Source organism: Mobula birostris, chromosome 20 (assembly GCF_030028105.1).
Source record: "Mobula birostris isolate sMobBir1 chromosome 20, sMobBir1.hap1, whole genome shotgun sequence".
NCBI classification, from domain to species: Eukaryota; Metazoa; Chordata; class Chondrichthyes; order Myliobatiformes; family Myliobatidae; genus Mobula; species Mobula birostris.
The window spans coordinates 3,955,009-3,979,206 of NC_092389.1; the positions used below are offsets into that span (position 1 = coordinate 3,955,009).

The window sequence follows — 24,198 nt, forward strand, 5'->3', positions numbered from 1 at the left end:
TGTTGTCATCCTGTCAGTTTGAACCGATCTGGTCATTCTCCTCTGACTTCTCTCCTTAACAAGGCATTTTCACCCACAGAACTGCTGCTCACTAGATGGTTTTTTTTTGTTTTTCACACCATTCTCTATAAAGACTGTTATATAGAAACATAGAAAACATACAGCACAATGCAGGCCCTTCGGCCCACAAAGCTCTGCCAAACATGTCCCTACCTTAGAACTACCTAGGCTTACCCATAGCCCTCTATTTTTATAAGCTCCATGTACCTATCCAGGGGTCTCTTAAAAGACCCTATCGTTTCCGCCTCCACTACCGCTGCTGGCAATCCATTCCACACACTCACAACTCTGCGTAAAAAACTTACCCCTGACATCTCCTCTGTACCTACTTCTAAGCACCTTAAAACTATGCCCTCTTGTGCTTGCCATTTCAGCCCTGGGAAAAAAGCCTCTGACTATCCACACGATCTATGCCTCTCATCATCTTATACACCTCTATCAAGTCACATCTCATCCTCTGTCACTCCAAGGAGAAAAGGCCAAGTTCACTCAACCTATTCTCATAAGGCATGCTCCCCAATCCAAGCAACATCCTTGTAAATCTCCTCTGCACCCTTTCTATGGTCTCCATGTCCTTCCTGTAGTGAGGCGACCAGAACTGAGCACAGTACTCCAAGTGGGGTCTGACCAGGGTCCTGTATAGCTGCAACATTACCTCTCAGCTCTTAAACTCAATCCCACGATTGATGAAGGCCAATACACCATATGCCTTCTTAACCACAGAGTCAGCAGCTTTGAGTGTCCTATGGAAATGTGCGGAAATCCCAGGAGATCATCTGCTTCTGAGATACTCAAACCACCCCATCTGACACCAACAATCATTCCACAGTGAAAGTAACTCAGATTATATTTCTTCCCCACTCTGATATTTCGTCTGAACAATTAAACCTTTTGACCATGTCTGCATGCTTTTAAGAATTGAGTGGCTGCCACATGATTGGTTGATTAAATATTTGCATTAACGAGCAGGTGTGCAGATGTACCTAACAAAGTGGCCACTGAATATATTTTGGTATTGGAATTGGTTTATTATTATCACTGTACCAAGATACAGTGAAAAGCTCATCTTGAATACTGTTCATGCAGATCAAATCATTACACAGTGCATTGAAGTAGAATAAGTAAAACAATAACAATGCAGAATAAAGTGTAAAAGCTACCAAAAAGTGCAGTGCAAGTAGGCAATAAAGTGCAAGATAATAACGAAGTAAATTGTGAGGTCACAAGTCAATCTTATTCGGGTCCATTCAAGAGCCTGCTAACAGTGGGATAGAAGCTGTTCTTGAGCCAGCTAGTACATGCTTTCAGGCTTTTGTATCTTCTGTCAAATGGGAGAGGGGAGAAGAGAGAATGGGAAAAAGTGCAGTGCAGAAAAATTATAATGTGCAAGATCGTAACAAGGTAGATTGTGAGGTCAAAAGTCCATCTTATTGAGGTCCATTCAAGAGTCTGCTAACAGCAGTACAGAAGTTGTCCTTGAGCCTGATAGTACATGCTTTTGGGCTTTTGTATTTTCTGCATGCATTTCTCTTTTTAATACTGAGCCAGGCACTTCACATTTAAATTACTGTTATCTTGATATTGTCCTTCAAACAAAACAGATCTAATTAACCGTCATGACAGAACAGAACTTTAGTTAGCATGTGCCTCGTCACCACACTAAGACAAACCCAACAGAAATGGAAGAATAAATGACCATAAGGCCAAAGAACATAGGAGCAGAATTAGGCAATTTGGTCCATCAAGTCTGCTCCGCCATCCCTTCCTCAGCTCCACTCCCCGTAGTCTTCGATGTCATATCCAATCAAAAACCTATCAAGCTCTGCCTTAAATACACCCAATGACCTGGCCTCCACAGCTGTCTGTGGTAATAGATTCCACATATTCACCTCCCTCTGGTTAAAGAAATTTCTCCGCATCTTTGTTTTAAGTGGACTCCCCTCTATTCTGAGGCTGTGCCGTCTTGACCTGGGCTCTCCCCACCATGGGAAACATCTTTTCTACATCTACTCTGTCTAGGCCTTTCAACATTCAAAAAGTTTCAATGAGAACCCCCCTCATCCTTCTGAATTCCAATGAATACAGACCCAAAGCAGTCAAATGCTGCTCCTATGATAACCCTTTCGTTCCCAGAATCATCCTTGTGAACCTGTTCTGAACCTTCTCCAATACCAGCACATCTTTTCTAAGATGAGGGGCCCAAAACTGTTCACAATACTCAAGGTGAGGCCTCGCCAGTGCCTTATAAAGACTCAGCATCACACCCCTGCTCTTGTAGTCTAGGCTTCTTGCAATTGCTTTCTTCACCACTGACTCTACCTGTAAGTCCCTATGTATCTTAGACTTTTGGATTTTCTCCCCATTTAGAAAATAGTCTGCACATTTATTTCTTCTACCAAAGTGCATGACCATGCATTTTCCAACATTGTATTTCATTTGCCACTTTCTTGCCCATTCCACTAATCTGTCTAATCCTTCTGCAGCCTACCTGTTTCCTCAACACTACCTGCCGCTCCAACAGTCTTCGTATCATCTGCAAACTTGGCAACAAAGCCATCTATTCCATCATCTAAATCATTTACATAAAGCACAAAAAGAAGTGGTCCCAACACTGACTACTGCGGAACACCATTAGTCACTGGCAGCCAACCAGAAAAGGATCCTTTCATTCCTACTCACTGCCTGCTATCAATCAGCCAATCACTAGCCAAGCCAGTAACTTTCTTGTAATACCATGGACTCTTAACTTGATAAGCAGCCTCATGTGTGGCACCTTGTCAAAGGCTTTCTGAAAGTCCAAATATGCAATATACACTGCATCCCCTTTATCTATCCTACGTTAATCTCCTCAAAGAATTCCAACAGGTTCGTCAGGCAAGATTTTCCCTTAAGGAAACCATGCTGACTTTGTTCTATCTTGTCCTGTGTCACCAAGTACTCCATCACCTCATCCTTAACAATTGACTCCAACATCTTCCCAACCACTGAGGTCAGTCTAACTGGTCTATAATTTCCTTTCTGCTGTATTCCTCCTTTCTTAAAGAGTGGAGTGACATTTGCAATTTTTCAGTCCTCTGGCATCATGCCAGAATCCAATGATTTTTGAAAGATCACTAATAATGCCTCCACAATCTCTACCACTACCTCTTTCAGAACCCTAGGGTACAATTCATCTGGTCCGGGTAACTATGTACCCTTAGGTCTTTCAGCTTTTTGAGCACATTCTCCCTTGTAATTGTAACTGCACGCACTTCTCTTCCCTCACACCCTTCAACATCTGGCATACTACTTGTGTCTTCCACAGTGAAGATTAATGCAAAATGGATGGAAAAATGTATGGTGACAGTCCATCCCACCCGCATAATTTTATATTTTGATAGTCACCTTTTAGCACAAGTTACAACCATTTTCTTCCACTCACATTATCACTTCTATTGGAGCCTTTCATTTCTCAATGTGAACCCACATTTTTATAGTTTATCACAGAGACTCATGCATAACAGTTCCTATACTTACTACTACTCCTGTTCCAACAAAACACCATTCTTTGCGAAAGCAGAAGTATTTTTCTCACTGCTGCTTCAGGTTAGAGTTGTGTGGACCATGGTGTTCCACGTAATCTCCATGAGCCTCAAGAGGGACCACTTTTAAGGTATTCTGCCTTGGAATTCTCATATTTCCATATGGCAGAGAAGGGAGCCTTTCAGCCCATCTAGTCTACGCCGGCTATCAGAACACACTCATCTTCTCATTGCACCACTTCACCACTTACTTCCCACAACCTATTCTCACATACAAGCCAATCAATCCCCATCCAATTCTTCAGTCACTCACCATGGGAAAAATTACTTTTGCTAATTAACCTAGCATTTTTTGGTGTAGGAGGAAATTTAAGCACCCAGAGGACACCCACCAGTCACTGGGAGAACATGTGAGTGCAACGCCAGTGGTTAGGATTGAATCCTGGTTTCTGGAACTGTGAGATGCAATGTTACTCTGTTGTCCATGTTCCTACAGCATCGTTCCACCCATAAGACATCCTCAAATTTTGTAATTCATGTAATGCAGAAATCCCTCTGTCCTTTAGCACAGTTGTCATCCAGAACACTGGCAGAAATGAATATCTAATTTGGTTATAAACTTTTAAAGAAATTTACATAGAGAACCTTGCATACTTATAATGTCTCAAGGTTAAAACTATGCAACTTCATATCTTAAAATATAAATGTCAAGGTGGCTGTAAATGCTGAGATATGATCCCCTTTAAAATTATATAAAATAGATTTGATTTTAATAGGAGACTTGAAGCAAAACAGCATCAAAGATAGAGCATTTAAATTAAACATTTAATGTGATCAATTCTTCTTCAGTCAGAGACCCCCTTCCCCAACCTACCCTTCCTTTGGCTAAAGCTTTGGGATTAAACCTAATCAGCGCTGAGATATTTCTCACTTGGTGTTCATTGTTCATTATTCAGTTTTAATCTGACTCGGCAACTTGAGGAAGAAAATTGTTGATTAAGCTGGAGCTGAAGTTCTGATGATCTATGAAAAATCTGTGGGTCATCAATTTCCTCAGCTGATGGCCCTTGACTCTTACAGGCAGCAAGTATTAAGCAATAAGCACTACTGATCCTGCAAATGGTGGAAATTTTGAACAATACATACAAAATGCTGGAGGAACTCAGCAAGCTTCCCACCACCTTCTTATTCTGGCTTCTTCCCCCTTCCTTTCCAATCTTGATGAAGGGTCTTGGCCTGAACATTGACTATTAATACTGTCATTCAACCATTTCATCTTCACTTATCACTCCATCCCAGCCTACTCCTGTTACTCTCTTTTAAGTGACACCTTTCGCCCTCACACATCAGGCTTTGCCTTGGTTTATCAACTACTACATTCACAATTTTGATCAATCTCTGTGTAAAGACATTTCTTCAAAATTCCTCATCAGATTTATTAACGGCCATTATATCTCCACAGTGCCTTGTTCTGAACTTCTCTCAAAAGACAGAAACATTTTCTCCACCAGCCTGTCATTAAGGATTCAGAGATATACCACAGAAACAGGCCCTTCAACCCAGCGAATCTGTGCTGACCATCAACCACCATGTACACTAATCCTACATTAATCCTCCCCTCGCTGCATTCTATCAACTTCATCCAGACTTTACCACTCACCCACACACAACGGAAAATTTGCAGTGTCCAACTAATCTGAACTAATGGGGCGCAGTGGGAGTGTAATGGTTAGCACGATGCTATTACAGCTCGTTCAGAATTCAATTTTAATGCCGTCTGTAAGAAGTTCATATGTTCTTCCTGTGAGCATATGTGTTTCCTCTGGGTGCTCTGGTTTCCTCCCACAGTCCAAAGATGTACTGTTTAGTAGATTAGTTGATCATTGTAAATTGTCCTGTGATTAGGCTAGGATTAAATCAGTCGGTCGCTGGACAGTGCGGCTCATCGGGCCAGAAGGGCCTGTTCTGCACTGTATCTCTAAATAAATAATCTACTAACCCTCATATTTTGGGAATGTGGGAGAATCCAGCACCCAGAGGAAACCCCGCAAACTCACAGGAAGAATGTGCAAACTTCTCACAGCCAGCACCTGAGGTCAGGATTGAACCCAGGTCTCTGGTGTTGTGGGCTGCACCATTTATCAGCCCAATTGAATGAATAAATCATCGATAACCTACCTTCAGGGTGGAGACAACCTCTTCCCCATTGTCCTTGGTAGCCACTGAGTATCGGAACATTCTGTCTGGATCAATCACTGTGTCCTCCTTCTCCCAGCGAATGATGATGGGCCGTTCTCCACGGGCTGTGCAGTTAAGCTCCTTGTTCTGGCCCTTGATGGCGATGGTGGTGTTGGGGTGGGAAGTAATCATAGCTGGGACTGGATAAAAGATGAAAAAATATACAACAGTTCACTCTATGTGAGTACCAGACCACAGTCAAGTTGATGGTGAGGCTACAAAACAATGCTGTGACCATTACAGTGAAAATTAATTTTAGTGAACAAAAATCAGAAAGGGCAGACACCGAAAAACTGAAATGAAAATAGAAAACAGTGGTCAGACATCGGCTGTGGAAAGAGAAACAGAATCACATTTCCAGTAATGGATCCTTCATCAGAACTCGGAACAGGGAAAACACAATTTATATTTATTTTGCATTGAGCTTGAAGGGAGAGATAGAGTCAGAGTCATACAGCAGGGAAACAAACCCTTCGGCCTAACTCGACCATGCCAATCATGTTGGCCAGTGAGTATGGAGAGAACATATGGAACTTCTCCATAGGGTGAGGCTAGCTTACCATGGAGAAGTTATTGATGTCGTCATCTAGTTGATGAGTTAATGAGGGCATTCACAGAAAGAAACATAAAGACTGTTGAATATTTCCAGCATTTTGTTTCCATAAGCTGATTTCAGTGTTTATAACTAAATGAATATCCACTCAGTGGCCCCTTTATCAGATACCTCCAGCACCTAATAAAGTGGCCACTGAGTGTATGTTCATGGTCTTCTGCTGCTGTAGCCCATCCACTTCATGGTTCAATGTGTTGTTCATTCAGAGATGCCCTTCTGCACAGGAGATCAGCAGTTTCTGAGATACTCAAACCACCCCATCTATCACCAACAATCATTCCATGGTCTAAATAACTTACAGTGTTTATAAAAAATATTCACCCCCCCCCCCCCGGAAGTTTTTGTGCTTTATGTTTGTAATTAACTTAGATCATTTTGCAGATATCTGTTTTCACTTTGACACAAAAGAGTCTTTTCTGTTGACCAGTGTCAAAACAGCCAGATTAAATCCACTGTGATTCAATGCTGTAAAATAATAAAACCTGCTTTGTCAAAGGCAGGTCGTGCCTTATGAGCCTGATTGAATTTTTTGACGATGTGACTAACACATTGATGAAGGTAGAGCAGTAGGTGTAATGTATATGGATTTCAGCAAGGCATTTGATAAGGTACCCCATGCAAGGTATATTGACAAAGTAAGGAGGCATGGGATCCAAGGGGACATTGCTTTGTGGATCCAGAACTGGCTTGCCCACAGAAGGCAAAGAGTGGTAGTAGATGGGTCATATTCTGCATGGAGGCCGGTGACCAGTGGTGTGCCTCAGGGATCTGTTCTGGGACCCTTACTCTTTGTGATTTTTATAAATGACCTGGATGAGGAAGTGGAGGGATGTGTTAGTAAATTTGCTGATGACACTAAGTTTGGCCATGTTGTGGATAGTGTGGAGGGCTGTCAGAGGTTATAGTGGGACATTGATAGGATGTAAAACAGGGCTGAGAAGTGGCAGATGGAGTTCAACCCAGATAAGTGTGAAGTGGTTCATTTCGGTATGTCAAATATGATGGCAGAATATAGTATTAATGGTAAGACTCTTGGCAGTGTGGAGGATCAGAGGGATCTTGGGGTCCGAGTCCATAGGACCCTCAAAGCTGCTGCGCAGGTTGACTCTGTAGTTAAGAAGGCATACGGTGCATTGGCCTTCATCAACTGTGGGATTGAGTTTAAGAGCCGAGAGGTTAATTTTGTAGCTATATAGGACCCTGGTCAGACCCCACTTCGAGTACTGTACTCAGTTCTGTTCGCCTCACTACAGGAAGGATGTGGAAGTCATAGGAAGGGTGCAGAGGAGATTAACAAGGATGTTGCCTGAATTGGGGAGCAATGCCTTATGAGAATAGTTTGAGTGAACTCGGCCTTTTTTCCTTGGAGTGATGGAGGATGAGAAGTGACCTGATAGAGGTGTATAAGATGATGAGAGGCATTGATCGTATGGATAGTCAGAGGCTTTTTCCCAGGGCTGAAATGTCTAACACGAGGGCATAGTTTTAAGGTGCTTGGAGGTAGATACAGAGGAGATGTCAGGTACCTGTATTTTTACACAGAGAGTGGTGAGGGTGTGGACTGGGCTGCCGGTGACGGTGGTGGAGGCGGAACCAATAGGGTCTTTTAAGAGACTCCTGGATAGGTGCATGGAGCTTAGAAAAATAGAGGGCTATGGGTAACCCTAGGTAATTTCTAAGGTAGGAACGTGTTTGGCACAGCTATGAGGGCTGAAGGGCCTGTATTGTGCTGTAGGTTTTCTATGTTTCTATGAAAACTTCCAAGGAGGGTGAATACTTTTTATATGCTCTGTAGATCACATTTCTTTCCCATTCTGATATTTTGTCTGAACAACAACTGAATCTCTTGACCATGTCTGCATGCTCTGAGTTGCTGCCACATGATTGGATGATTAGATAATTTGTATGAATGAGCAGGTGTACAGGTGTACCTAATAAAGCAGCCACTGAGTGCACATTGGATTCATTATTTTGTCAATGTACCAGATGGCTACAAATGGCAGAGTATATTGATCATTATGTGTATTGTTTTAAAAAAATGTTTGTTTATTGACAAATGTGGGCATTACCCGCATGGCCAGCATTCATTACCCATCTCCAATTGCCCTCAGTAAGATAGTGTTGAGAGCTTACTTCAACCATTGATGCCTGTGTGATGATTGTATTTCCACAGCACTATGCATATTTTCCCCCTTTTTCTCTTTCAGCTGTTGCCTAGCCCACTGAACATTTACAGCATTTTCTGTTTTTTTTATTACAGTTTGGTACAGGAGTGGATGATGTTACCTATCCCTTCCAATATGTTCCAGCTCTTTTGTGCAACTGCCTATAATTGATGTCTCTTTCCAGTAAATTCCTGTAGCCCCGTAAAAACCTCTCTTTCAAATATTTTCACATTACTAGTTAATTTTCTTCCTTCATCATTTCAGGTAATACATTCATACATTCCAGGCCATAACAACCTCCTGTGATATGAATGCTTCCTCCTGTCTTATGACCTTTTGGTCTAAGGTCAGATCTTGATATTAAATGTTCATTTGGCCGCATGGTGCCAGGGATTTGAATGACACAGCCTGACTAGCTGAAGTGACTCAGTCTAATCCATGTCTCAGTGCTGTGAATGGTGATCTGGGAGAGACTGTGAGTGATCTGGTCCACAGAGCATGTGATCTCAGACCCAGTGCAAAGTGCTTGAATCTTCACTACCCTCTGAGAAAACCAAGGAACCTACCCAGTTGTAGAAGATCTTATCAAGGGTAGTTAGCAAATGTTCAGAATTCAAAGTAATTTTATGATCAAAGTACATATATGTTATCATATACCACCTTGAGATTCATTTTCTTGCAGGCATTTACTGGAAATAAGGAAATACAGTAGAAGTTATGAAGAACTAAACATGAAGAACTAAGACTGACAAACAGCCAATATGCAAAAGAAGACAAACTGTGCAAATAAAAATGAATACGGAGAACAAGAATTGTAAATTCTCTTTGATAGTGAGTCAGTTATAGAATCAGTTCAGAATAGTGGTGATTGAAGTTATCCAAGCCAGTTTAGGAGCCTGATGTTAGAAGGGTAATAATGCTTCCTGAACCTGGTGGTGTGGTATCTAAGGCTTTTGTATCTCCTACCCAATGGTAATGCAAGAAGAGAGATGGCCTGGATGGTGAGGGTCCTCGATGATGGATGCTGCTTTCTTGTGGCAGTGATCCATATAAATGTATTCAATGGTGGGGAGGGCTTTGCCTGCGATGGACTAGGCTGTATCCATTACTTTCTGTTGCCTTTTCCATTCCTGAGCATTGGTGCTGTCAATGTCCCATAAAATAATTTTAATTGTACTGATTATCTTTTTTCAGATTCCTGTGGTGTGGTCAGCATCGTTGGACAGGGCCCTGAATTAAATGAATAAGCAACGGAGGAAACAACAGGAATGCTTCTTCCTAGAGTTCCACATGCCAGGAAGTGAGGACTGAATACGGACATATGTCTCTCTCTTTAATCAGCTCAACGGTGCTGATACAACCTTTGTTTGGCTAATGAGGAATTAAATTATTCATGTACTACTTTCATTAAATATTTCAATTAGTAATAAAATTAATAATGAGTCCATAAACTTTTATGTACACAAAATAATGGCTGCTCCTGTTTTGTGCTTAGAAGAGCTATTTCAGGCAGCTAGCTACAGGAGCCACAATAGATTATACTAATAAAACCTTCCAGATGATAGCCCCAATCCAACTGGACTGTACTCCAGTAACTGAAGACAGCAGGTTACATTGGAAACGGGCCGTTAATCTTACTTTAGGAAAACAAATCCTGCTTTCAGTAAAGTCATTTTTCATCTGCGGAGTTGGAAAACGTTCTACAATCCTGGGGTATCTGCCTCGTTACTGTGGTTAATCCAGTCACTCATTTATGAATAAAAGACCCTGCAGATACATTTACTATGACAAAATGGAGGGCTAGGGAGACAGGAAGAAATGACATTGTATTCAGGGGAAGTGCAAACTATTATCTGTAAAACAGGAAATGGCATCTTCCCTGAGAATTTCTTCGTCCCAATTTTCCCTTTTTACTTCTTGGAAAACCTGTATGATGCAGTTCTCTTTCACAACTTGCATGACAGTTCTTCATGTTACTCTGAAGGGTGTGTGTGTGTGTGGGGGGGGGGTTGGTGGGGGTGGGGGTGGCTTGAACCACCTCAGGTCATAGTGCTCAGTACAGCTATGGATCTAATATGCAAAGAAGTTGGGTACATTAAAAAACAATGACAATTTAAATCAATTTCATCAAATATTGCATGGTGCTTTGCAGAGGTATCAGATGAACTTTGTTGCACAGTCACACAGAGAGACACTGAGCCTTTTGTCCAGAAGTAGGTTGAAGGTGTAGGGTTTAATAATTGAATTTAAGATGGAAAGAGAAGCAAAGGGGTGGAGAGCTTTACGAAATGAATCTCAGAATCCAGCCCTTGGCAACTGATGAATCAGCCACTATTGGGGACCAATTAAACTTCTGTGTGATCAACAGAACTGGAGGATTACAAATTTCGAAAGATCATTATGGAGCTGGAGAGATTGGAAGGATATGACCTGCAACATCCAGTCCTACTGAATGATGATGGATTTCTTGGTAATGTCTTTGGATGGGATTCTTACTCTCAGATTTGTTACTGCTGGTACTTCACTCTCTGTAGTATAGTTTGAAATACCACCTCTGTGGTTGGCAGAAACTCACAGTCCCATCGGGGTTTTCACCCGTGAAGAGTAGAAACAGATGATCATATTGGCCTTTGTCCTCTTAACACACTTCAACTTGGGACACCTGATAAAGCTCCCCATATGACAGAAAGACTGCCAACAATTGCTGGATCTGTTTCACTGGAGTGCAGTGCATTGTGCTCTGATTTGCCTTGTTATTCATGTCGTGAAAAGGCCCATGTCTATTTGCACTTTACATGTGTTTGGTGGAGGAGGTAAAATGGAGAAAAGTCCCCAAAGTTTCCACATACTAGAAATTTTCATTTACTCAATATTACACTTAATAAAACACCTATGGAAAATTCCATTCCAATTTGAAGAATGAAGAGTAACTGTTGCACAGAGCCACTGACTGAGGAGTAATCATTGGCCAGAGCACCAGGAATAATGGTCTTGTTCTTTCTGTCATTGATAACTTCAATATATATTAAATAAAGAAAATCAATCAGAATCTGAATTAATGTGATGATATTTCTGGTAATACAATATTTCTTCTCTGGTAGGTCAACTCAGAATCTTCGTTCATGTTCTGAAGCAACTGGAATAATCTGTGGATTACTGCAAAAGTCAAACCTCAATGAAAGAGAAGGCTGAGGGGTGAATTAATGAAAGGGCTACCACAAGGGAAGCAAATAGAATGGATGTATTGAAGGGGATAATACATAAAGGACACAGGAAAATAGTAACTGAAATAGGATATCAGTCCTTCAAACTTGTCCTGCCATTGAATATGGCATAACTCAAGCATTTTCTTCCTTTCTGCCACAGACCCATCATCTTCAATCCTCTGATCTTTCAAAAAAAAATCTCATGCTACTAATGTGCTAGCTTCCAAAATTGTCGAAGGCAGAGAACTCCAGAGATTCATCACTCTCTATGAAAAGAAATTTCTATATATTTTGTTTTAAATGACCTGCCCCTTATCATGAAACAATCTCATTCTGTTTAAGATTCTCCCACTCATAAGAACAGTTTAACATCTATTCCAATGCCCCTTATGTGCTTCAACCAGATCACCCTTCATTCTTTTAAACTTCAAGAAATACAGATCCAACCGTTGAGCCTCTATCGAAAGGACAACACTCTCATCCCAGAAGGTAGTCTGGTGAATCATATTTGTACCGTCTCAAATGCTATTATATACTTTCCTGGATATGGGGACCAAAACTGTACATAGTTTTCCATGATAGCACAATACTTCCCTATTTCTAAACTACAACCATTTTGCAAGGGAAAAGAACAAAAAGTAAATCTGACAGAATTCAATGAAGTGGGGTGGGAAGGAGAGGATTATATGGAGTATAATCCATCATGGAATCCATTAAGGTTAAATGGTTGCTTCCGAAGCACAGGAACAATTAATTTAGTGACATATTACTGCATAAGTAGGACTTTGCATCACGCTACTGAAGGTCCAAGAACTAGAAAAGAAACAAGTATGCATTCTAATGAAAGATCATCGACCTGAAACGTTACCTTAGTTTATCCCTACACATATGCTGCTTAACCTGCTGAACACGTCCAGCATTTTCTTACCCATTTGAGATTTTCTGAGTGGTTTTGGGTAGGCGGCCACAGTAAGATCAATATATCAAGGATCATTAACTGATTAGACCAGCAATGTCTGTAGAAAACAGATTTGTTTTTTGACAAAGTAGTTTAAATTCTAAAACACGAGGCTGTCTGTTCCATTTCTGTGCCTTTGGGCAGATAATCAGTCCATAAGTATTACACACAGCTGAGGCTGCAGAGTGGAAAATTTGGTCCTTTTTGAGTCCTTGATTGGAATAGGAACAACAGGAGGCTTGGACTAAACCACACGTTTACCAGCAAACTGACTTCTCCAAAATTTTTATTCCTTGGAGACAAGCCTTATAATAAATGAGAAGAAGTGTTGAGCACTGAGTCTGATGTGGATCCCCAGACCTCAGGCTGCTTCTCTTCATTCTGCTTTCTGCTGCTGGAATTATTTCCACAATGCCCAAGCGAGTTGTGTGCTGTAAGCTAGCCTCAGGCCCAGGCATGCAAAGTGTGGCTCTAAATATACATCACAAAGCAGTCAGGTCAGAGTACAGGATGGAATTCATGTCGCAGCATTCCAGGGGCATGTGTTAAGCGTGCACTCTTCCACAGTAACTACTGACCATGCAGACTCTCACACCCAAACTGTAAACACAGGCGGCACGGAAGTGCATTGCTTTGCAGTGTCAGTCAATGATCAGTGAATGGGGTTCAATTCCCACCACTGTCTGTAAGGAGTTTGTATGTTCTGCCTGTGACCACATGGGTTTCCTCCCACATTCCAAATACATACAGTTAAGGTTAGTGAGTAGTGGGCATGCTATGTTAGCACTGGAAGTGTGGCAACACTTGCGAGCTGTCCAGCACAATCCTTGCTGATTTGATTTGAAGCAAGTGACACAATTCCCTCAACAGACAAAAAATACTGGAGGAACTTGGCAGGCTAGGCAGCATCTATGGAAAAAAGTAAACAGTTGATTGTACTCTTTTCCATAGACACTGTCTGACCTGCTGAGTTCCTCTAGCATTTTGTGTGTGTTACTTGGATTTCCAGCATATGCAGATTTTTTCTTCTTCGTGATTGGACACAATTCACTACCTGCTTTGATGTGCATATAACAAATAAAGCCAATCTTTAATGATCCTATTTGTCCAAAATCTAGCAAATTCCTGCACATACCCCTTCTTTTTAGAAGCATATTTGGCTTTGAAGGTATAGTGCAGAGGCGTACTTCTGCAAATTTTCAGAGAAAGATCTTGCAATGACCCAATACAGGTGTCCCCCGCTTTTCGAACGTTCGCTTTACGAAACCTCACTGTTACGAAAGACCTACATTAGTACCCTGTTCTCGCTTTCAGAAGGTGTTTTCACTGTTACGAAAAAAAAGCAGCACGCGATAAAAAATTCAACGCGCGATAAAAGGCAGCAGGCGCCCCAAGCAGCCATTTGCAAGATGAGTTCTATGGTGTCCGAAAAGCCTAAAAGAGCTCGTAAGGGTGTTACACAGCGTAAAACTAGACATAATTAAGCGTTTCGATCGTGGTGAACGAAGTAAGGACAAAGTGAGTTTGGCTTGTGGAAGCTGACAAACATGATGTTGAAAAGGTTTTGGCATCCCATGACCAAGAACTGATAGATGAAGAGCTGGTGCAATTGGAAGAGGAAAGGATAACAATCGAAACCGAATGCAGTAGCGAAATGAACGTGAAGCAACTGTGTGAGATCTTTGCTGCAATGATAAGTATGACTTTAATTTTGAAAGGGTACGTAGGTTTAGGAGATATTTGCAGCATGGTTTGAGACCTTACAAAGAACTGTGTGATAGAAAAATGCGCGAGGCTCAGCAGTCAAGCAAGCCTTCCACATCAGCCACAGCAGACGACGAACCTTGACCTTTGACATCGAGGCGGGCAGTCATAGGAGAAGATGAGCTGCCTGCTCTAATGGAAATAGATGATGAGATGACACCCCAGTGTCCCACCACCCCAACACCCAGGCCGCGGACAGATACCATATCGATTTGTGTAGAATGCAGCAGTAGCCGGGAGGCACACAGCACATCTTTAAGAAAAAAGCCGAAATAGACATGCTAATTAATTAGGTGCCGCCCCACACTTAAACATCAGCCCAGATCAAAGGCGATGCAATCGGCAATCGGCACTGATCTAGGCCGACAATTACGTGCCGGACAGCACCTAATTAATTAGCATGTTTATTTCGGCTTTTTTCTTAATGATGTGCTGGATGCCTCCCGGTTACCGCTGGACCTCTGCATTCTTCACGGTTCGGTATCTGTCGGTGGCCTGGAGGGTGGGGGCCACTGCACCACCCTAACCTCCGACGACTCAGTGTAACACACCATCATCAGTGTGCTCGGCGCTGTCTTCCCGATTCCAGTAAGTGATACTACACTGTACATACATTATTTCTACTTTATATCGGCTGTGTATTTTTACGTGTTATTTGGTATGATTTGGCAGCTTCATAGCTTAAAGGTTACTGGAGAGCGCTTGCGCCGTGTTTCTGCCGAGAGCACTTGCGTGAGATTTCTGCCGACGGCGCTTGCGTAAGACTTTCGCTACAGAGAACAGTGCAGTAATGATTGTGGAAAAGTATTTCTACTTTATATAGGCTGTGTATTTATCATATCATTCCTGCTTTTACTATGTGTTACTGTTATTTTAGGTTTTATGTGTTATTTGGCATGATTTGGTAGGTTATTTTTGGGTCTGCGAACGCTCACAAAATTTTCCCATATAAATAAATGGTAATTGCTTCTTCGCTTTACGACATTTCGGCTTACGAACCGTTTCATAGGAACGCTCTACCTTCGGATGGCGGGGGAAACCTGTAACTTGCTGTGGCAGTGATATTTGAGGGAATAAATAATGGCCAGGGTGCTGGAAGGAATTGCCTTGCTGCTCTTTCAGAATGCACCATCAGATGGTTGAGCCCTCACAGAAACAGCAGATGATGCCAAGAATGAGAAGAGGTCTTAATGTAATTTACGAAGTTTGTGTAGGGCCTCCTTGGGCCTGTGGAATCTAGGACCAGAGGCCTTGGCTTCAGAACAAGAGAGGGAAACTGGTTATCAATGAGGAAAATAGAAATTTCTTCACTCTGAAGATGGTAAACCTTTGGAATTTTCTACCTTGCAGGGCAGTATTCATCCAGAATACAAATCAATGAAAAATCTGCTATGACCCTGATGAATGGTGGACCAGGTTAGGTGGCCAATTCCCACTCCTCCTGCTAATATTGTTCTATTCTTAATGTAAGAAATGTTTAGAATATGACATTTCTGAACATAAGAAATGGAAGAAGCAGTGACACATACAGCTCCTCACACCCACTGAATAAGATATTAGCCTTGTACCTAATCTCCATTCTAATTCCCTTTGTTTCTGAAAATCACTCATTGAATACATCCAAGGATGGAGTATAATTGAGAATTTCAAAATTTTACTGGAATTTTCCTTTCAGCTCACCTACATTTAGTTAACCTCTGACTTTGAGACTACCATGAATGTCCATCCTTCCTATTCAAGATTCCCTCTACTGAGGAAGAACCTCTGTATCTCCCATATCATTCCCACTCATATCTGCATCTATTCTTCTGAAATCACACAAGCAAAGATTGATCTTACTCAATATCTACACCAAAGGTAACCAACCTCCTCATCCCCAGAATTCCTTGAAAGTGTCATCATAATTTACAAATTATGATAGGCTTATAATTTCTAGAAAGTGGTGTCACATGTTGATAGGGTCATAGAAAAATTTTTTGGCACATTGGCCTTCATCAATCAAAGTGCTGAGTAGAGGAGTTGGGATGTTATGTTGAAGTTGTATAAGAATTTGATGAAACCGAATTTGGAGCACAGTGCGTGGTTCTGGTCACCTACCTAGAGGAAAGATATCAATAGAACTGAAATGTGCTGTAATATTCTATGGTTCTATGGTTCTAAAGACTACAGGGAAAGTTTACAAGGACATTCCTGGGACTTGAGTATCTGAGTTATAGGGAAACATTGAATATGTAGGACTTTATTTCCGAAGCGTAGGAGATTTGATGGAGACATACAAAATTATGAAGGCATAAATAAGATTAATGCAAGCAGGCCTTTCCCACTGAGGTTGGGTGAATGAAGAATTAGTGGTTATAGGTTAAAGGTGAAATGTTGAAGAGGAACCTGAGGGGGAACTTCTTCACTCAGAGGGTGCTGAGAGTGTGAATACAAGCTGTCTGCAGAAATGGTGGATGTGGGTTTGATTGCAATATTGAAGAAAAGTTTAGATAAGAACATGGATGGAAGGGGTATGGAGGGCTATGGTCCTGGTACAGGTCATTGGCAGTAGGCAGAACAACATTTCAGCATGGACTAGATGGGCCAAAGGGCCTGTTTCTGTGCTGTAGTGCTCTGTGACTCTTTGAGACTCACCCTGAATAATCAACACTGCACTGAATCTGGGTAGGCTGATCTTCCTACAACTATGGAAAACAAAGCTACACACAGTACTTCAAATGTTACAATTGGTGAGACTCTGGTCACTTGGCTATAGGAAGGATGCCATTAAGATGGAAAGGGACCAGAAAAGATTAACAAAGATGTGGCCAATACTGAGTTATAAGGAGAGGCTAGATACTTTGACTATTTTCCCTGGAGAGGTGACATAATAGAGGCATATAAATTTCTAAGGGGTGTATATAAGGTGAATGGTCACAGTCTTTTTTGCAAGAGAAGGAAAGTCTAAAGCTAGAGAACATAAGTTTAAGATGAGAGGGGAAAGGCTGAAATGAGACCACGGGGGTTACTGTTTCAGGCAGATGGAATAAACCGTCTGAGGAAGCTGTAGAAGCAGATACAATAATTGTGTTTAATACACATTTGTACAGGTACATGGAAAGTAAAGACCTAGGAACATATTGGCCAAACACAGACAAATGGGACTTGGTTGGATGGCATTGACAGGTTAGGCCTGTTTCTATGCTGTATGACTCCATGACGTCTCACTGAAACCTTATACAATTAGGAGTGCAAGACTATTTGCCGTCCTAATTACCTGCACGTTAGTTTGGCACCAGGGTCTGGGATATCTCAGATTGAGTCCTCAGCATTCTTAAGTAGGAGGGTAAACAGCCAGAGACCATAGTCCATGTAGGTACCAATGTTATAGGTAGGACAAGTGTCGAGGTTCTGCATAGGGAATGAGGTACCAAGTTAAAGGGCAGGACCTCCAGGGTTGTGATCTCAGGATTACTACCCATACCAGAACACTGGCAGAGATGACAGCAGAACCACAATGGTTGGAATTTCTGGAAGCAATTGGAAGGCACAGGATATATACATCCCAAAGAGGAAGAAGTATTCTAAAGGAAAGATGACACAACTATGACTGACAAGAGAATTCAAAGCCAACATAAAAGCCAAAGAGAGGGCATGTAATAAACCAAATATCACTGGGAAGTCAGAGGATTGGAAAGCTTTTAAAAATCAACAGAAGCCAACTAAAATGTCATTTAGATACAGATGGAATACAAAGGAAAGCTATCCAATAACATTAAAGAGGATACCAAAAGTTTCTACAGATACATAAAATATTAACGAAAAGTAAGAGTGGATATTGGACCACTGGAAAACGATGCTGGAGAGACGGTAATGGGGAACAATGAAATAATGGATGAACTGAATAAGTATTTTGCAGCAACCTTCACTGTGGAAGACACTAGCAGTCTGGTGGAAGTTCCAGGTGTTGGGGACATGAAATGTGTGAAGTTACCATAACTAGAGAGAAGGTTCTTGAGAAACTGAAAGGTCTGAAGGTGGGTAAGTCACCTGGACCAGATGGTGTACACCCCAGAGTGGCTGAAGAGATTGTGGATGCATTAGTACTGATCTTTCAAGAATCAGTAGGTTCTGGAATGGTTCCAGGTAATTCTTCAAGAAGGAAGAGGGGCAGAGAAAAGGAAACTATAGGCCAGTTAGTTTGATCTCAGTGGTTGGGAAGATGATGGAGACGATTATTAAGGATGATGTCTCAGGGTACTTGAAGGCACTTGATAAAATAGGCCATAGTCAGCATGGTCTCCTCAAGGGGAAATCTTGCCTGACAAATCTGTGTTGGAAGCAATTCTTTTTATATTTTTGTCAATGATTTGGATGATGGAATTCATGGCTCTGTTGCAAAGTTTGCAGACAATATGAAGATAGGTGGAGGGACAGATAGTTTTCAGGAAGTAGAGAGACTACAGAAGGACTTAGACTGATTAGCAGAATGTGCAAAGAAGTGGCAGATGGAATACGGTGTCGGGAAGTATATGGTCATGCACTTGGTAGAAGAAATGAAAATGTAGACTATTTTCTAAATGGAAAAAATACACAAAATTGAGGTTCAAAGGGACTTGGGAGTCCTTGTACAGGATTCTCTAAAGGTAAATTTGCAGTTTGGGTCAGTGTTGAGGAAGGCAAATGCGATGTTAGCTGACTGAGTATGTAGTGATGGTCAACTCTCCCCCATTTATACTAATCCTGACTATTCCCATTTTTATTGTTCCATATTCTTATCATCTTCTACAGATTCGACCACTTACGGGACTAGTGCAGGTGAGTACCTTGGATGAGGTGGGCCAAAGAGCTTGCTTCCATGTTATCAAAGACCAAAGTAAGTTGCAGAGAGTTGTAAAATTAGTTGGCTCCATCATAGGTACTAGCCTCCATAGTATCCGCAACATCTTCAAGGAGCGGTGTCTCAGAAAGGCAGCGTCCAATATTAAGGACCTCCAGCACCCAGGTCATGCCTTTTTCTCACTGTTGTCATCAGGTAGGAGGTACAGAAGCCTGAAGGCACACACTCAGTGATTTAGAACAGCTTATTCCCCTCTGCCGTCCGATTCCTAAATGGACATTGAACCCTTGGACACTACCTCACTACTTTTTTTTCTATTATTTCTGTTATTTTGCACTGCTTATTTTAAGTTAACTATTTAACAGACATATATATACTTACTGTGCTTCAGGTTATTTTCTCTATATTCATTTATCATGTATTTCATTGCACTGCTGTTGTAAAGTTAGCGAATTTCACAATATACAGTATGCCAGTGATATTAAACCAGATTCTGATTCTGAGCTCACTCTATGATGCGATGGCCTACAAAGAGAAATTTACAGTGGCTACTTAACCTGCGCACCTTAGGGATGTGGGAAGAAACTGGAGCGCTTGGAAAAAATCCATGTGGTCACAGGGAAAATAAGAAGACATGGCCCAGACAGCACCTGGGTCTCTAGTCCTGTAAAGCAGAGGTTCTACTAGTTGCACCACCATCCCACAACAGTTGGCTGAAACAAATGATTCATCTCTAAATGCCTTGACCTGGGACTCAACACCACCATTTGCAGTTGGATCCTTGACTTCCTGATCAACAGACATTGAGGATAGGCAGCAACACTTCTGCCATGATTAGTCTCAACATTGGTGTGCCCCAAGGCTGCATCCACACTCCCTGTACAAGCATAACTGATTCTGCTCTACTTTCATCGACAATTTTTTAAAAAAAGATTAGCTTTATTTGTCACGTGTATATTGAAAGATCAAAACATACAGTGCAATGTATCTTTTTGTATCAACAACCCAAACAGTCCTAGGATTTTGATGGGGACAGACCACCAGTGCTAACATGAGGAAATCTGCAGGTGCTGGAATTTCAAGAAACACTACATCTAAAAGTTGCTGGTGAACGCAGTAGGCCAGGCAGCATCTCTAGGAAGAGGTACAGTCAACGTTTCAGGCCGAGACCCTTCGTCAGGACTAACTGAAGGAAGAGTGAGTAAGAGATTTGAAAGTGGGAGGGGGAGAGGGAGATCCAAAATGATAGGAGAAGACAGGAGGGGGAGGGATGGAGCCAAGAGCTGGACAGCTGATTGGCAAAAGGGATATGAGAGGATCGTGGGACAGGAGGCCCAGGGAGAAAGAAAAGGGGGAGGGGTGAATCCCAGAGGATGGGCAAGGGGTATAGTCAGAGGGACAGAGGGAGAAAAAGGATAGAGAGAGAGAGAGAAAATTAATAATAATAAATAAATAAATAAATAACGGATCTCCACCCCTTCGTACCCCATCCGTTATTTATTTATATAACCATAGAACCATATAACAATTACAGCACTGAAACAGGCCATCTCAGCCCTTCTAGTCCATGCCGAACTCTTACTCTCACATAGTCCCACCGATCTGCACTCAGCCCATAACCCTCCATTCCTTTCCTGTCCATACAGCTGTCCAACTTACCTTTAAACGACAACATCGAACCTGCCTCAGCCACTTCTGCTGGAAGCTCGTTCCACACAGCTATCACTCTCTGAGTAAAGAAGTTCCCCCTCATGTTACCCCTAAACTTTTACCCTTTAACTCTCAACTCATGTCCTCTTGTTTGAATCTCCCCCACTCTCAATGGAAAAAGCCTATCCACGTCAACTCTATCTATCCCTCTCATAATTTTAAACACCTCTATCAAGTCCCCTCTCAACCTTCTATGTTCCAAGAATAAAGGCCCAACTTGTTCAACCTTTCTCTGTAACTTAGGTGATGAAACCCAGGTAACATTCTAGTAAATCTTCTCTGTACTCTCTCTATTTTGTTGACATCTTTCCTATAATTTGGTTACCAAAACTGTACACACTACTCCAAATTTGGCCTCACCAATGCCTTGTACAATTTCGACATTACATCCCAACTCCTATACTCAATGTTCTGATTTATAAAGGCCAGCATACCAAAAGCTTTCTTCACAACCCTATCCACATGAGATTCCACCTTCAGGGAACTATGCACCATTATTCCTAGATCCCTCTGTTCTACTGCATTCTTCAATGTCCTATTTTGATTAGTCCTACCAAATGTCCTATGTATGTCCTATTTTGATTAGTCCTACCAAAGTGTAGCACCTCACATTTATCAGCATTAAACTCCATCTGCCATCTTTCAGACCACTCTTCTAACTGGCCTAAATCTCTCTGCAAGCTTTGAAAACCTACTTCATTATCCACAACTCCACCTATCTTAGTATCATCTGCATACTTACTAATCCAATTTACCACCCCATCATCCAGATCATTATGTATATGACAAACAACATTGGACCCAGTACAGATCCCTGAGGCACACCACTAGTCACCGGCCTCCAATCTGACAAACAGTTATCCACCACTACTCTCTGGCGTCTCCCATCCAGCCACTGCTGAATCCATTTTACTACTTCAATATTAATACCTAACGATTGAACCTTCCTAACTAACCTTCCATGTGGGACCTTGTCAAAGGCCTTACTGAAGTCCATATAGACAACATCCACTACTTTACCCTCGTCTACATTCGTAGTAACCTCTTCAAAAAATTCAATAAGATTTGTCAAACATGACCTTCCACGCATATTTATAAGTATTTATTTATTTATTTATAAATCTGTGGTTCCTTGTCCATTCATCCCTTCCAAATAATCTCCTGAAGGCACTTAACCCTGCAAGTGCCCTAAGTGCCTATTCACCTCCTCCCTCACCTCCATTCAGGGTCCTAAATAGTCTTCCCAGGTGAGGCAACACTTCACCTGTGGATCTCCTGGGGTTGTCCATTTTGTCTGGTGCTCCCGATGCGGTATCCTCTACATTGGTGAGACCCGTCATAAATTGGGGGATCGCTTCATTGAGCACCTCCACTTCATTCATCAAAAGTAGAACTTCCCGGTGGCCAAACGTTTTAATTCTCATTCCCATTTCTGTTCCAACATGTTAGTCCATGGGCTCCTCTTTTGCCAAGATGAGGCCATCCTCAAGGTGGAGGAGCAACATCTTATATTCCCATTCAGTAGCCTTTAACCTGATGTCATGAGTATTGATTTTCCCTTCCGGTAAAAAAATTTACCCTCCCATTCCCCCTTCTTCTATTCCCCAGTCTGGCCTCTCTCTTCTCATTTGCCATTCACCTCATCCTTCCCTTTCTCCCATGGTCCACTCTCCTCTCCTATCAGATTCCTTCCTCTCTGGCCCTTTACCTTTCCCACCCACCTGGCTTCACCTAACGCCTTCGAGCTATTCTCCTTCCCCTCCCCTCTCATGTCTTCCCCCTTCATTTCTAGTCCTGAAAAAGGATTTTGGACCAAAACGTCGACTGTGTTTTTCCTTGTACTACCTCGATGTACTGATGTGATGAAATAATCTGTTTGGGTGGCATGCAGAACAGCTTTACAGTGAAGCTCAGTACATGTGACAATATTAAAGCAATATATAAAAAGAGACTTTAGGTTCATATTTCAACCAAATGATACTACGTTCAACAATGTAAGATTTCTATTTGCAGCGCAACATCAGCTCAAGTCCCTTGAGTAGAACTTGACTGGACATTTGGACTCAAAAATTGAAACCAATTCCTCCACAGCACATGGCAATTATTTGCCCTCATGGCAAGCTATGTTGCTTTTCTGGGACATGGCAAGGACAAAAAATAAATAAAATATTTATTATAGAATCATCATAGGTCTCCTTCATGGAGCAAGTGGTATCATGTTCCATTAAATTAGATCACCCCATTAAAAGCATGATGGTCTTTTGCCCATTGGCCAATAAACAGTACGGCAGTACATCAGCTTGCACTTGAGATCCTTGAGAAGAGGTTGTGTCAGTTCGGGCAAGACAGCACCAAGTAAAAAGTGGAACTAGGTCAAGTTCGGGATCTGAGAGCAGGGAAGAAGTATAAAACAGAGACTATTCAACCACATTATTACTGATTCTCCACCTAACACTTTGAGAACATGGGATAATTTATTTTATTGGCCGAGTCTCAGGTACAATCACACTCGAGCTGTAGAATCCACCAATTAGACTACAAATCGACTTCTGGGCAACATATTGCTAAAGGAATGTGATGGCAGTGGAGTGGGTGCAAATGAGATTTACATGGTGTGACCAGGATTGGAGAATCTTACACATACGGGAAGATTGCCCTGGCTGGGATTGCTTTCCTTGGAGCAGTGAGGATGGAGTAGAGAGTTTATCTAGCTGGTAAAAGGTGGATGAAGTGCATTCTTCTAAGCAAGAATATGACGAACAAGGGATCATTAATCATGGCAGTGCAGTAGTTAGCGTGATGCTATTGCAGCTCGAAGAGTTCCGCAGTTCGGAGTTCAATTCTGGCGCCCTCTATAAGGAGCTTTTGTACGTTTTCCCCGTGATTGCAGGGTGCTCTGGTTTCCTCCCACAGCCCAAAGATGTATCAGTTAGTAGATTAATTAGTCATTGTAAATTGTCCCATGATTAGGCGAGGGTTAAATAGGTGGATTGCTGGGCAGCACAGCTCGGTAGATCAGAAGGGCCTGTTCTGCGTTGTATCTCTAAATAAATAAATTTTAAAACAGTTGACAGAAGGCTTAGTGCAGAGGTAAGGACTTAATTTCATTCTAGAGGCAGTGGTGGTCTGGATATGCTATGTACA

The 24,198-nt window shown here is 41.8% G+C and overlaps 1 protein-coding gene across 1 annotated transcript in view; it reads right to left on the minus strand.

The window, feature by feature from the left end:
* dscaml1 (Down syndrome cell adhesion molecule like 1) overlaps positions 1–24,198 on the minus strand; it is a 781,005-nt gene that overhangs the window by 249,570 nt on the left and 507,237 nt on the right. Inside the window, exon 12 of the mRNA XM_072283885.1 lies at positions 5,760–5,959. Coding sequence (XP_072139986.1) covers positions 5,760–5,959 — 200 coding nt within the window. The remainder of the gene's footprint in view (positions 1–5,759; positions 5,960–24,198) is intronic.